The 12741-nt window shown below is 41.9% G+C and overlaps 1 protein-coding gene across 6 annotated transcripts in view; it reads left to right on the plus strand.

Moving 5' to 3' along the window:
* The window catches only part of LRR (capping protein regulator and myosin 1 linker 1 leucine rich repeat protein), a 96185-nt gene that overhangs the window by 2436 nt on the left and 81008 nt on the right, over window positions 1–12741 (plus strand). For 5 of the 6 annotated variants that reach the window (XM_089580130.1, XM_089580131.1, XM_089580133.1 and 2 more), the window contains exons 2-7: window positions 2485–2582; window positions 3056–3106; window positions 3198–3257; window positions 3415–3542; window positions 6890–7058; window positions 11914–11987. In XM_089580130.1, the coding sequence (XP_089436256.1) occupies window positions 2485–2582; window positions 3056–3106; window positions 3198–3257; window positions 3415–3542; window positions 6890–7058; window positions 11914–11987 (580 nt within the window). Of the gene's footprint in view, window positions 1–1765; window positions 1842–2484; window positions 2583–3055; window positions 3107–3197; window positions 3258–3414; window positions 3543–6889; window positions 7059–11913; window positions 11988–12741 lie in introns of all 6 variants that reach the window. The other variant, XM_089580135.1, reaches the window with a different exon arrangement.

Raw genomic sequence — 12741 nt, forward strand, 5'->3', positions numbered from 1 at the left:
TAGCCGCCTATTTATTGCGCCTAAAAGGTACTTTTTAGTGCCTAAAAATCCGGCCTCTAGTTATGACTAAAAGCAAACAACTTGTGTGAGAGGCTTGGAAGTAAGGTTAGGCAGCTACAGCACTCAACATGTCAAGTAGAAGTGGTGAACACAGAATGGTAAACAAACCTTCAGGCTTTTTAATTTCAGAGCGATTTCTGCACAGAGCACACTCAGTCTTGGCTTGATATGCTGAAATGTCTACAATTGCATTCCGTGTTGAGGAAAGGAGTGCATCTGTTGTTCAAAATATTTTGTGCACAGAACATACTGCGAAATTGCATTCTGCATGTGTTGCTGCCTGGATATAAATATTTTGTGTCCACTGCCTAACACTGCTAATTTTGTTTCATATGATTTAGTGGACACAATCCAGCATTTGCTTAAACTGAAAAGGTCCTTATGGCTTGCTGCATGTATTGCAAGTAACACATGCAACAGCCACTGGCACTTATGTTGGTTGCTGTCATGCAATGGTGCTTGTTTGTATACGTGTTGCAGGTGCAGTTATTTAGGTGCAAATATTCTAAAGAAAAATGTTTCTAAAATATGTGAAAAAAAAGTAGTCACTACTTGGTGGAATATAGTTCGTGTTGGTCTGGAAGCCACCCTTTAAAAAAGCAAATATTTGAAGTTCAAGGTGGCAGCAAAATACGCAAGTTTCAAGTTCCATCTGCACCTAGTGGGTATTTTAAAATGTGGCACAGCAGTCCTGTGGGCAACCGCATATGCCCACTTGCTCAGTTTTGTCAAAAGCTGTAGCAAAACCACTGTATTCATAGTACATTTAGTAAATTTGTAGTTTGTCTTGCACCTAACTTTACACTTGAAAACTGACACTGTCAGTAGTCAAGAATTAACCGGTACTGGGTTAAATACGTGAACTGAAATGCATGAATGGACAGTTTGTGAAGATATGCTGGCTTGTGTGTAGTATGCATGTGGGAGCTATATTATAGTCTTTCATTTGAATGTAGAACAGTTTGTTGTTTTTCAGGAGGGTATTACAGTTTACAAAGCTATTTTTTCTATGTATTAGTGCCATGTATTGCATAGTGTCATTTCATTTGCTCTCATCTAACCTGACATGAAATATATATTGGCCTGACATGAAGCAATGCATACATTAGCCTGATCTCTCTGTGTGGAGTCACATCAGCTGTTTTTAGTACTAACCAAAGTATGAGATGTTGCTTACCTGGTTGTAGAGAAGAAAAAAAAAAATGATTTGGTGATGGCACGCAGAGGCATAACTGCTTGTTTGCTTACTTATACTCCATCTCATGAGTAGTTTGCAACAGTGTGGAACATACAGCTGTCTCGTCCAGTCAGGGCTGCAGGAGCACATTGAGTTGTCCATCAAACATCTGAACAATGTAGAACTATTTTCGAACAATTAATACAGCAGTTGAATAGGTAGTTCTGACTGGTTTTTCAAATACAGTGATTGTTTCTGTCACTGGTTAAATTAACACAGAAAGCCCGCACGGACACGGAGGCCTGCTGTGAAGTAGTGCGCCACCATTTCAAAACATGGCGTCCTCCATGTCTGTCGCATCTCCTGTGTGCTGTCTGTTAAAAGTGCACTGTTTTCCTAAGCAAGCGAAGCAGTTAGCCTTGAAGGTCCTTGAATTGCTTCACATTAAAAAAAAGAAAAGCTTGAGACACCAAGTGCCACTTGCTTTGAAGATAGAGCAACTGACTGCTGGTACTCCTTCCTCCCCAGAGATGGAGCCCCCAGTCATCAAATACATGCACGGAGGAACACATTTATGGAGTGCACGCCATCCTGATTGGCTCAGGTCTCTATAGTAATTAAAGTGCTGCAAACTACTTGTGTGATGAAGTATAAGCTTGATAGTGGAATATCTCAGAATCTATGGTACCTTTTTGTAAGCAGTTGTGGGTTCATTCCATGGAATGGTCACTGGGGCCTGCTACTATCAGTTGTCTTTTTTACCTATGTTTACAGTGAAGCAAACGAAACACATTGTTACCTTTTAGTAACAGTGAAAGCAAATATCATCATGCAGCGCTCAGCTTCTGTCAGTCGATTAGCATGTGAAATAGCTTCATCGCATGGGCTCTGCTATAGCTTGGAAGCGAGTGAAACACATTCTTGCTTTAGTAACAATGAAAGCAAATATCATTATACAATGCTCAGCTTCTGTCAGTAGATTAGCATGTGAAATAGCTTCATGGCGTGGGCTGTGCACGCTTGGTGTGTGGTGTTTTTAAATGACATGCAAGGTTGTTGTAGTATTAGCATTTTTTTTTTTGTTGTACCAGAGAGGACATGCTACATGCAGGCATCCATGTATCTGTTGCACAATGCAAAGTTAAGTCAGAAGGCATAGAAAGAGTGTTTTCTGTACCTAAGGCAGTTATTCAGATTGATGAAAAAGACAAAGATTGCTTAGTTTTTTCTTTTTTGTCCAAATACAGACAGCATTCGACATGTGCTGGACCGCAGTGCCAAGGTATCGTTCAAGTGCATGGTGCGCTTGGAGGTCAAGCAGGACAAGACTGAGAACAGAGTGCTGGTAATGTATTTTCCTTAGAAGAATGACGAACAACATGTAGCAAGTTATGGTTTTGACTGTCTTGTTATTGCACTTAATTGCTGATTAAAAAGTTGCTGCACCACCAAATCTGATTTTATGTATTTTAGGCCTGCATAGCTTATTATCATGTTAGAACTGCTTCTGCTGTATCAAGAAAAAAGACTGCCACTTATGAAAATCTCCACATCTTTCAAAATCCCTATTTTGTGTTCTTGTATGTTCTTTTTATTAACAGACTTTGCTGTGTCAATCTGAGACAGTGTTTGTGCAAACTTTGCAGGGTGAGACTCATTGAAAAAGTCAATATAGAAAACACAGTCCTTTTAAAAGTTGTGCTAGTATTGTGGGCTGTTCTTATTTAAATTGTAATTCTTTGTATGTAAAAAGCAAGTAGTGCTTGGTGTTAAAATTTAAAAATTCTGAAGGTTTTATTCTCTTCAATTTATTTTCAGGCGTTTTCTTCATGTAGATTTTTTATCCTCACTGCCAAAGTTCCAACCAAGGTAACTACGTTTGTGCATGCTAGAGCCACCATGTGGTTGTACTCACAGAAAGTTAAGAATTGCCATGCTGCATACCTTTCTTCATTTCCAGATTGAGCACTCATTTCACTACTTGGAGGTTCAAACTGTAGAAAGCAAAAAGCCAAACCAGGTGAGATAGAGACGCTGGTAAACACCAGCCTTTTTTTTTTATTTCATAAGTTTGTGGTATTTTCTGAATTTGTTAGTGTATGTATAATGCACCTTAGGCTAAGGCAGCATGCAAAGTTTTCATCTTTTGACTGTATTCTTTGCTTTTAACTTTACAGCTCTGCCTGACCATAGACAACAAAGTGTACACATTCTATTCAGTTGATCCTGAATCCAGTGATGTTGACCACATGATCATCCAGCTAGGAACTGCTGTAAAAAGCATTTTTCCGCAAGTGCCTTTGGAGTAAGTTGCTTTTATTTTAACTGTGGCATATTTATGCAAGCACCTGCATTCTATAACTGTTTATTGGCCCAAGGCAGTGGAGAAATTGGCATGATGGAAATTTTGCACACATGTTACTTGTAGCTCAGCAGCTGTGGTGGTCTATTACTGAGCTTGTTGATTGATGCTACCAGTCCGACCTGGGTTGTGGAGTCCACATTCTGATGAGGTGAAATCCAGGAATGCCTGTTTACTAAGATTGGTGCGCATTGTAGAACACCAGTTGGTTTAAACTAATCTGGAGCCCTCCAGTCAAACATGCCACATAATTGAGGTGTCACTTTATTGCAGAAAATTTATAAATGTTTTGATGTTACAAAAGTTTGTTTTATTGAGGTTTAACGTCCCACAGCGACTCAGGCTATGTGGGACGCCGTTGTGAAGGGCTCCGGAAATTTCGACCACCTGGGGTTCTTTAACATGCGCTGACAACGCGCAGTACACGGGCCTCTAGAATTTTGCCTCCATCGAAATTCGGCTGCTACGGCCGGGATCGAACCCGCGTCTTTCGGGTCAGCAGCTAAGCGCCGTAACCACTGAGCCACCGTGGCGGGGCGATGTTACAAAAGTATGGTTACAGCTAACTCTTAATGTGAAAGTGTGATATAGTTACTTGCAGTTACTACAGTTAGCAGCTCTAAAGCTAAAGCTTTAGAGGTGTTATCTTGGGTAACAGAGTGCTGCAAAATGTCGAGTCTGTTGCCATTTATGAAAATCCTTAGCACTCATTTGAGTGCCAGCGTTCTTTACATTGCTTATAGGAATTGTGCAATGGTTCTTTTTTTTGTTGCATGAAGTACGTATGCACACATTGCTGCAAATATTTTTTTACTGTGTCATTGCTTACTTGGTGCATTTGTCAAGAATGGTGGATGTGCAGACTAGTGGCAGATGTGTGACGGTGTTTGAAAGCAGGCAAATTTTACGTACAGTACCAGTTTTTTGTGTTTTATGGTCAGTAGTTATTGAATTCTTGGCCAGCATTGACGTGCGTGATGCTGAATATTGTTAAATGAGTCAGGGTGCATTACTTGATACGGTTTCACTGTAAGGCTCTGATTACTGATAGTGATTTCAGAGTTGTGGAGAGATAGAAACAAGGGTTTATAGGTACCAAAACATAATGATTCTGAGATGGCCTTGCAAACATCATATTACACTTGTGTGTGGAAAATTTAAGGAATCTTTTCTGCTGCCACAAGCCAGATAAGTGGCCATGAGTCTGTAATGGTTTAGAAATACAGTAGAATCTTGAAGATACGAACATGTTTGATACGAATTTTGGCATGATACAAATTTGTAAAATTCCCCGGGCGAAGTGGATTGTGTACAGTGTGCAGAATTTCGGATGTTCTGATCTATCTGCCACTACGGATGGTATAAATGCATGAGTCGTGACCACACGCTCTAGTACTAAGTGCTGCCCGCACATCGCCGAAGCCACTGTTGCTAGTTGTGCAGTATACACCGCGAGCGATGAGTGGCATGAGTTGCACTGTACACACATGGAGCTGTGAGCGGTGGAACGTGGCTCACACATCGCAGTCGACATTGCTAGTGGGTTGAGCATGCGGCCCACTCATTGCCGACGTCGCGACCTCCTGTCACTCTGTACGATTAGTGGTGCAGGCTGGGACAAATTTTTCTTGTTTCTTTTTTTTAATCCCAATATAATCTGTGTACGTTGTGCTCGACGCGGTGCGGGCTAGGCATTTTTTTTTTTCTGCATTTTGATGGAGGCGAAACGCTGTGCGGTGTGCGATGTCAGTGCACATTAAATATCCCCAGGTGGTTAAAATTTTTCCGGAGACCTTCACTACGGCACCTCTTTCTCTCTTTCCTCTTTCACTCCCACCTTCCTCCCTTCCCTTACGGCGCGGTTCAGGTGTCCGCCGATATATGTGAGACAGATACTGCGCCATTTCCTTCCCCGAAAAACCAATTTACCAATTTACCCTCACTAACTAATGTACGCACCGTGAGTAGTGAGTTGTGACCATGCTTCTGCATACAAATTTTGTTCACTTTGGATGATATGCAGTTTCGGATGATAGTTTTTTTTGTGTGATCTCATGAGATTCGTGTCATTGATATTTTACTGCAGTGGACAACTTAAAGGTGTGTAAGGGTGTCAGCTACTTTTAACTGACTGGAGCTCAAGCAGTAACCAGCAGTAATGTTGGTTATTGCTTTGTGCTCGTTTGAGCTTTTCTTTAGACCTGCATAGCATGTTGAAAGAAAACTAACTACTATATTTCAGTCAGTGAATTTTGTTTTCTTGTAGTAAGCTACTTTGTGTAGCTTCTGAAAAGCGTTCATTGTTATGTGGTTGTGTTCACTGTTATTTTATATGCAGCATTTGTTATTATTGCAAGTCTTTATTCAACTAAAGTTGTAACAGTGTCCTTTGTATAAGCCTTATTTTATGTCAGTACTTTGGAAGCTTTACTGAACCAGAGGTGATAAGTCATATTTGCCTGGAAGAAAAGTAGAAATTCTGGCTCTCTTAAGCTTCTTGCTTTATTTATTTACGTATTATTTGTTTCAGAATATCCAAAGGCCCAACTGGCCATCACATGCCAGGGAACTGATGAAAAAGAAAAGCAAGCATGTACAGGATGTAACGGGAGGGGGTTAAAAAATTGCATGTGACCATGGCATAAAGGAAATCGATAAAAGAACACACTAAACACATGAGCAAACGCTGTCCCGAAAACACACCCTGAAAAAAGGGGGGGGGGGGGGATGAAGTAATTTGCAAGAAACAGCACCATGTGAAGCAGGAACTACTACTAAACAACAAGAAAGAAATATTAAATAACTGGTCATGAAATGTCTTCGGTAGATAGAAATGTTAGTTATGCAGACTGGAAACGTAACAAGTCTGTTATTGTGACGATGCTTGACAATAAGGGATTCCTTTCATTTATGGCCAGATGAGAGATGAGTTTTGATATTTTGTTTTATGTGCAAAAACCGGTCTGATATGGACCTGGCACCGGTCTGATATGGACCCGAGAAAAGGGCTGATGACATTGCTGTTTATTGGGGGGAAAGTAACAACTGTTTCAGCTAGTATAAGAAATTTTCAGAAAGCTTTTAGACCTAGTAAACAGAGTCACTGTAGGTGAAGCTACATTAGTGGCATTACAACTCTTGTAATTACTGAATGATGCTGAGACTATGCTTTATGTTATGTACAAAATTCTAGCCACCATTTGGAAGACTCATTTTTCTGCATTTTTGTGCATCAATAAATTCATGTGCTAAATTTGTAAAATGCATGTGTTGCTCATGTTCCTTGCAAGGTTGATAATCAGACGAGTGGAAGCAGTACCAGCCGTGAGACTTCAGCCAATGCTAGAGTTCAACCAGTCGGCCGAAGCCTCAGACCCAGGTCCATGTGGAAACTTCTCAGCTCAGTACATCTGCATGTGTGACTTTCACGGGCTCCCTTTCAGAGAAGATGTGGCATGGGTAAGGTTTTAGTATAAACAAGGCTTATCTTTTCTTATCTTTTTCAGGAGGCAATGGTTGTAGTGCTGAAATGAGGCCAGGATGGCGTTTTGCATTGACACTTTTAAAGAGTGGCTGTTGGATAAATGTGCCACAGTTTTTGTACATTACCTTGTTTTTACATAGAGCATTGTCAGCTACGGATGGTACTGTCAGGTGATGTTTGATTGTGCCAAATTGTAGTTAGTAAATTAGGGTGATTATTTTTGAACTTCTTAGAGTCTAATGGTTGCATGCTAGGCAGTAAGCTTGGCACCATCCTTTCTGCAAATAACACAGGTGGGGAATTAAAGTGGTGAAAGTAAACTCGGTATTAGTGAAATTTGTTTAACCTAGTGCAGTGCCAAGCTTGAAAATGTGTGTAAGTTATAAACCCTTGCAGCACATGTCATTGGAGTAGTTATGAATTAAGCATATTTTGGACATGTGTTTGTGGCAGTGGCATGAAATCATTTTGTGGACCAGCTCTCTGGCATTTTTTTTTTTGCTTCTTCCTTGGCAGTTTTTTGTGTTTAAGCTTTGACCAATCCCAAGTTCGGCTGCTCTATCTTTGACACGTTGTGCGGTGTGTGGTTGCATAGGCGTTACACTGTAGTATTTACTTGAAGTATGAACTATAGTCCAGTGTCAGAGGTGGAAATACAGCACCCAGCAGAGCATTTTCATGCAGCATGCTATGCTCCTTGTTGCTACTGTTAGGAACTTTTTGGTAAAATGATGCCATCGTTATGCCAAAATACCAACAAAAATTATAGCACTACTCAGAGCTCTTTTTAAGAGGCCTGACTCAGCCTGGGCCTGAGACGTGAAGCCTGAGCTATGCTCAGGTCTACCAAATTATCTCCGTTCTCAGCCCATCCTGGGTCTTGGCAGCAGCACAAGTTGCAGATTGCTCCCTCTGCATGTGCTTTTGGGGACAGAAGTGCCCAGGACATACAAGTGGCCACCAAGAGTGTATCGCTGGCAGTGCTATAGTTTTGTATCGCCACATCGATTCCTGCTAGAAGGGGCGGTCATTGATACACAAAGCAGCACAATGGCAGCCTGCAGTGATGCATTTGTGCCAGTAGCTGCGTGTCCAGGGCACTTCTGTCCCCAATAGTGCACAGACATGTACTACACACGCAACAAAATGGTGGGCACGGTTAAGTACACCTCGGATCAAAAGTCAGCTAAAAGGCATCATATCATTTTCTCTCTCAGTGAGGGTTGCAGCATCAGACATAGAGATGAAACAAGAACAAGCACCGAATTTCTTGTTTGTTCCTGCAAAAGCCTGAAAATGAGAAATGAAGCCGAAGGATCCAAAGCATGGGTGGCATGCTATTATCATAACATTCGATGCTGAATTGGAAGGAATTGTAGGCATGTTCTGAGCCCCTTTGTTCTTGCACTTTGCCAAGAAAAAGGCACCCTGACAAGAAGTGCAGGCTTGCGTCACCTCCAGCATATTGTCACAGCCAAGGAAAAACATTCTGGGGTCACTCAAGCTTACTGGCGCCAGTTCTCATTGTCTACCGGTGCACCGCAAGTGCAGAAGGTTTCTTGCATGTGAAAGGCCATCTAAGAAGCACTTTGCCTGACTGCTATTTCATTGAAATATTAAACCTTTAGTCTAAGTTTGCCTTTGGTCACGTGTGCACCACTACTTGCAAGTTTCATGTGTATGAGCTGGTTTAAACATATCACTTCCTTTCTACTTCTGTCATTGGGTTAAACATGTAACAGGATAAAGAACATACGAGTGGGTAGCAAAGATGTGCTGTCCTAGGTTGGCCTAGATTAGCTCTGGCAAAAATTTAAATATGGAAAATTGTTATGAACCTGATAGAGAAAGAAGCGAGCAAAATCGCACAGCTCAAGGTAGATGAAAAAGATGCTGTTTTGATGACATGAGCACAAGTAGCTTGATGAAATGGTACAATACAGACATGTTATAAATCAGGTAGTGCAGAGAGAAACATTTGGAAACAGAGGTATGCGCAGAGCAGGGTTCAAACTTCACTTCAATATCATAGCAGAGAATGGTCATTTCGAGATGGCCCTCATAGTTCTAGTCAGGCTGCTTGATCTGACACTGTAGAGGCAGCAAAAGCAGTTTTTTGCTGTTCCTCTTCAGCCACTGAAAAGCATCATTAGACTAGCTCTGTTTCATTGTGCAATGTGGCTGAACATGTGCATTCTAAGTTATTTAGGCTTTGAGTTGTACGTAATGCTACACAAAGCCAGTTGACAAATATCAAATTAAAGCTCTTTCTTTTGTTGTCAGTGAAGAACCGCTGTGGCAGGTTTTCTTCACCACGATTATTTTATTTTCCGGAACATTTTGGGTAACAGGTCAGGAAACTCATGGATACTCTGGGGCCATCAAGGCTTGACAGTTGAAAGCCTGGTCCAGTGCATTTGTTTCTTATTTTTGTTTAGATGGTGTGGCTTTTAGTGTGACTTTATTCTGAGCTAGCTTGAGTAATGCACAAGCAAAGAGGATAAAGGTCGAAAGAAAACCATTTCAGTATATTTTGTCAAAATTTCCTGTGTAGTGTTTAATGACTTGTGAGCAACTGCGACTCAGCTATTCTAGTCAGCCTTTTAATGACTCTGTTGCATTGTTTTGGGCATGTTTCCCTAGTACTGTGTTTATCCGGTGTATTGTGACCATGACTATAACACAATGGTCGACATTGCAGGCCTGAAACAGGGTTTAAACAAGTACACGAATGTAATGCGGGGGACAGGGCTGCAGTGTACTGAAAGTTGGGTGGAAGTTTGCTCGCAGAACTACTGCAAAAAATGGGTTTCTTGGCTTGTCTTCAGAGGAAGGCTGCCTTCGAGCCTTAACACTGTACGGCAGTTGCTACCATGTTATCACGGGATAGGTTTCACGTGCGTGCAAGAGAGCCGCAGGAAAGGTTATCAGATAAGGCCGATAAGAGGATATGGAGTCCCGCCGGGGCATCATGGTGTCAGCCGTGTGCTTTAGTCTCATTGTGAAAACGAAAGTTCTCCCATTCGCTCAACCGTGCGGCGAGTCATGAATTCTGAACGTCGGTGGCCATTTAGGCATCATTTAAATGAGCGGTTTCACATGCAAGCGACAGAACAGCGCAGCGCGGTGAAAAATTTAGAATTTTTTGGAACCTTGTCATGTGGCCGCTTGAAACATGTTTCTTGTGCCGCGACAGCAGAAATTGTGAGCGTTTTCGCTTGCATTTGAAACAGGCTTTACGCATGAAGCTGTTAAAAAAATGCGCGACAGCACTTCACTTTGATGCCGCCGAAAAGTGCATCAGATACTGATACCGAGGAAAACATGCGAGAGTGCCTTTTCATGTGCAGTAGCAACGCCAAGCCTACTGTCAATAATGTTTGACCTCAGCGGCGCTGCGGCTGTTGAGTGGGTCTGCCGAACTTTAATAAAATGAAATGATGTCCATTACATCTAGCATATTCTGTCGTCTCCTCGGGACGATGCGTCGAATTCGCGCTCGGTGCGCAGTGTCTTGTCTCCGCTGAGGAGTTTCGCATTGCTCCGCCACTGCTCCGAATGTGATGCGCCATCCTGGCCGTCTTAGTTAAATATTTGCGGCTCGGAGCTTCTGTTAATCGACCAATGTGGCATTCTAAAATTTTTTTTTTTGCGAAGTTGGGGCCGACTTGTAAGACGTGCAACCATTGTGTGAGTAAATGTGGGATAGTGTATCTTTGTCGCCGCATCATGTTCCGATTATAATGTGGGGAGGGGGGTTTAGAGCACTAGCTCTTATTAGCTCGCTCCTGAATTTCACGTCGTCGACGTCCTCAGCGCCACAGTTAGCAAGTGGCAAAGTGCAGAGAGCGAAATCTTCCTCTCCATTATAGGGGAGAGGGATGGAGGGTGGGAGGCGATGGTTAACAATGTGTAGAGATGGAAATCCCCATCCTGTCATCCTCTTTTAGGGGAGAGCTGCTGTGGTGGCTCGGTGGTTATAATGCTCGGCTGCGGACCCAAAAGACGCAAGTTCAATCTTTGCCGCAGTGGTCAAATTTCGATGGAGGCGAAATGCTAGAGGCCCGTGTACTGTGCGATGTCAGTGCACGTTGAAGTACCCCAGGGGGTCGAAATTTCCGGAGCCATTCATGACGGCGTCCCTTATAGCCTGAGTCGCTTTGGGGCGTTGAACCCCCATAAACAAAACCATCTTTTAGGTGAGAGGAGGGTGGAGCCTCTATAGATGGCGAAGTGGTTAGAGAGAAATCCTCTTCTCTACTTTTAAGGGAGAGAGGGTGCTAGTTGATGGGCGGCAAAGTGAAGAGACGGAAGTCCTCCTCTCTATTTTGAGGGGAGAGGGTGGGAGGCGACAGGTGGCCTAGTGGCTTGGGTGTCCGCCTTGGCTGCAGGAGATGGTTGGTTCAAAACCCACTGCCAGACAAGAATGGGCACAAGTAGCTTCTTTCTTTGCTGTCACAAAACAGCTAACACTCAAACATTCACGTTGTACATGTGTCCTGTGATTTTTTTCACTTTCGGTATAAAAACTATCATTATATTTGAGTAAATATGGTAATTACTAGAAAAGTTTAAGGGTCTGGTGCTAATCTAGAAGAAAAATGGCATTTAAAAAGTTTTTTTTTTTTAATGAGTTTGCGAATCCTCTGCAGTATGTAATATTTGGTGAAGGTGATCCTGGCTGTGTGCTCTGGCAATAGCGCATGCTTTTAACCCCTTGTTTGGAATCATTTTATCAGGTGTTTAATGCTTGGACATCGATACAGTCACTACATGCTTCAGGAGTAAGCATTGGGAAGTGAATATTTGTCATGTTTTATCTGGTTTCAGGATGTAGACACTATATATTTGTCCCATGACACAAAAGAACTCTCATTGTTAGACTTCGATCACCTAGAAGGCCGGTGAGTATTTGAACTTTCGTACTGCTTTGTGTAGCTATGGCCACAGGAATAAAGATCTATAACATGCTACTTTATTTGGTAATGTCATAATTAGGGCTAAAACCAAAAGGCTGGCTAGGCTACTTTTAAGAATAGCCAGCTTCATGCTTTCATGTTAGCATATTGAGGATAGAAGTGTATAACAGCGGTACAGGTTTCCAAAAAGAATGAGCTGACAAATTTTGCACGCTTCTAAAACTAAAGTTGTGTACATTTTAACTTTAGCAATGAAATTTCCAAGGTCATCAGGGTTGTTGGTCTTTGTGAAAACCAGCTTTTTTGGAAATGCTTCGCAGACATGCTCGTGTATTTAAAAAAACAAAAACAAATGCCATGTCTCTGTAAGGCCATCTCTTCTGAAGGTTGTCCACAAATCTAGACCTGGAATGGGAGCACAGAACCATGCCATCTGTCCCCACATATTATTTGCTGTAGTATTATGCATGAACTGGTGACCCCAATCTGATAAATAGATGCTTTGGTAAAAGGCATCACTGTATTTTAGCTTCCATCACAACTAATTTGTAAGCTAAACTTGCTCATCAAAGCCTTTATAACAGGGCTCTCTAGGCATACCTTACTACTGAAAGATAAATCCATTGAGAATTGTCAGTATTTCCAAGGAATGTTGAAAAGCTTTGTGTTTTGTTATTCATTCCTTGTGTCATTTTCCTGTCAAACACAACTCTAAAGTTTGCATTAAAATTAACTAGTC

Source organism: Amblyomma mixtum, chromosome 3 (assembly GCF_055824585.1).
Source record: "Amblyomma mixtum isolate Tamu chromosome 3, ASM5582458v1, whole genome shotgun sequence".
NCBI classification, from domain to species: Eukaryota; Metazoa; Arthropoda; class Arachnida; order Ixodida; family Ixodidae; genus Amblyomma; species Amblyomma mixtum.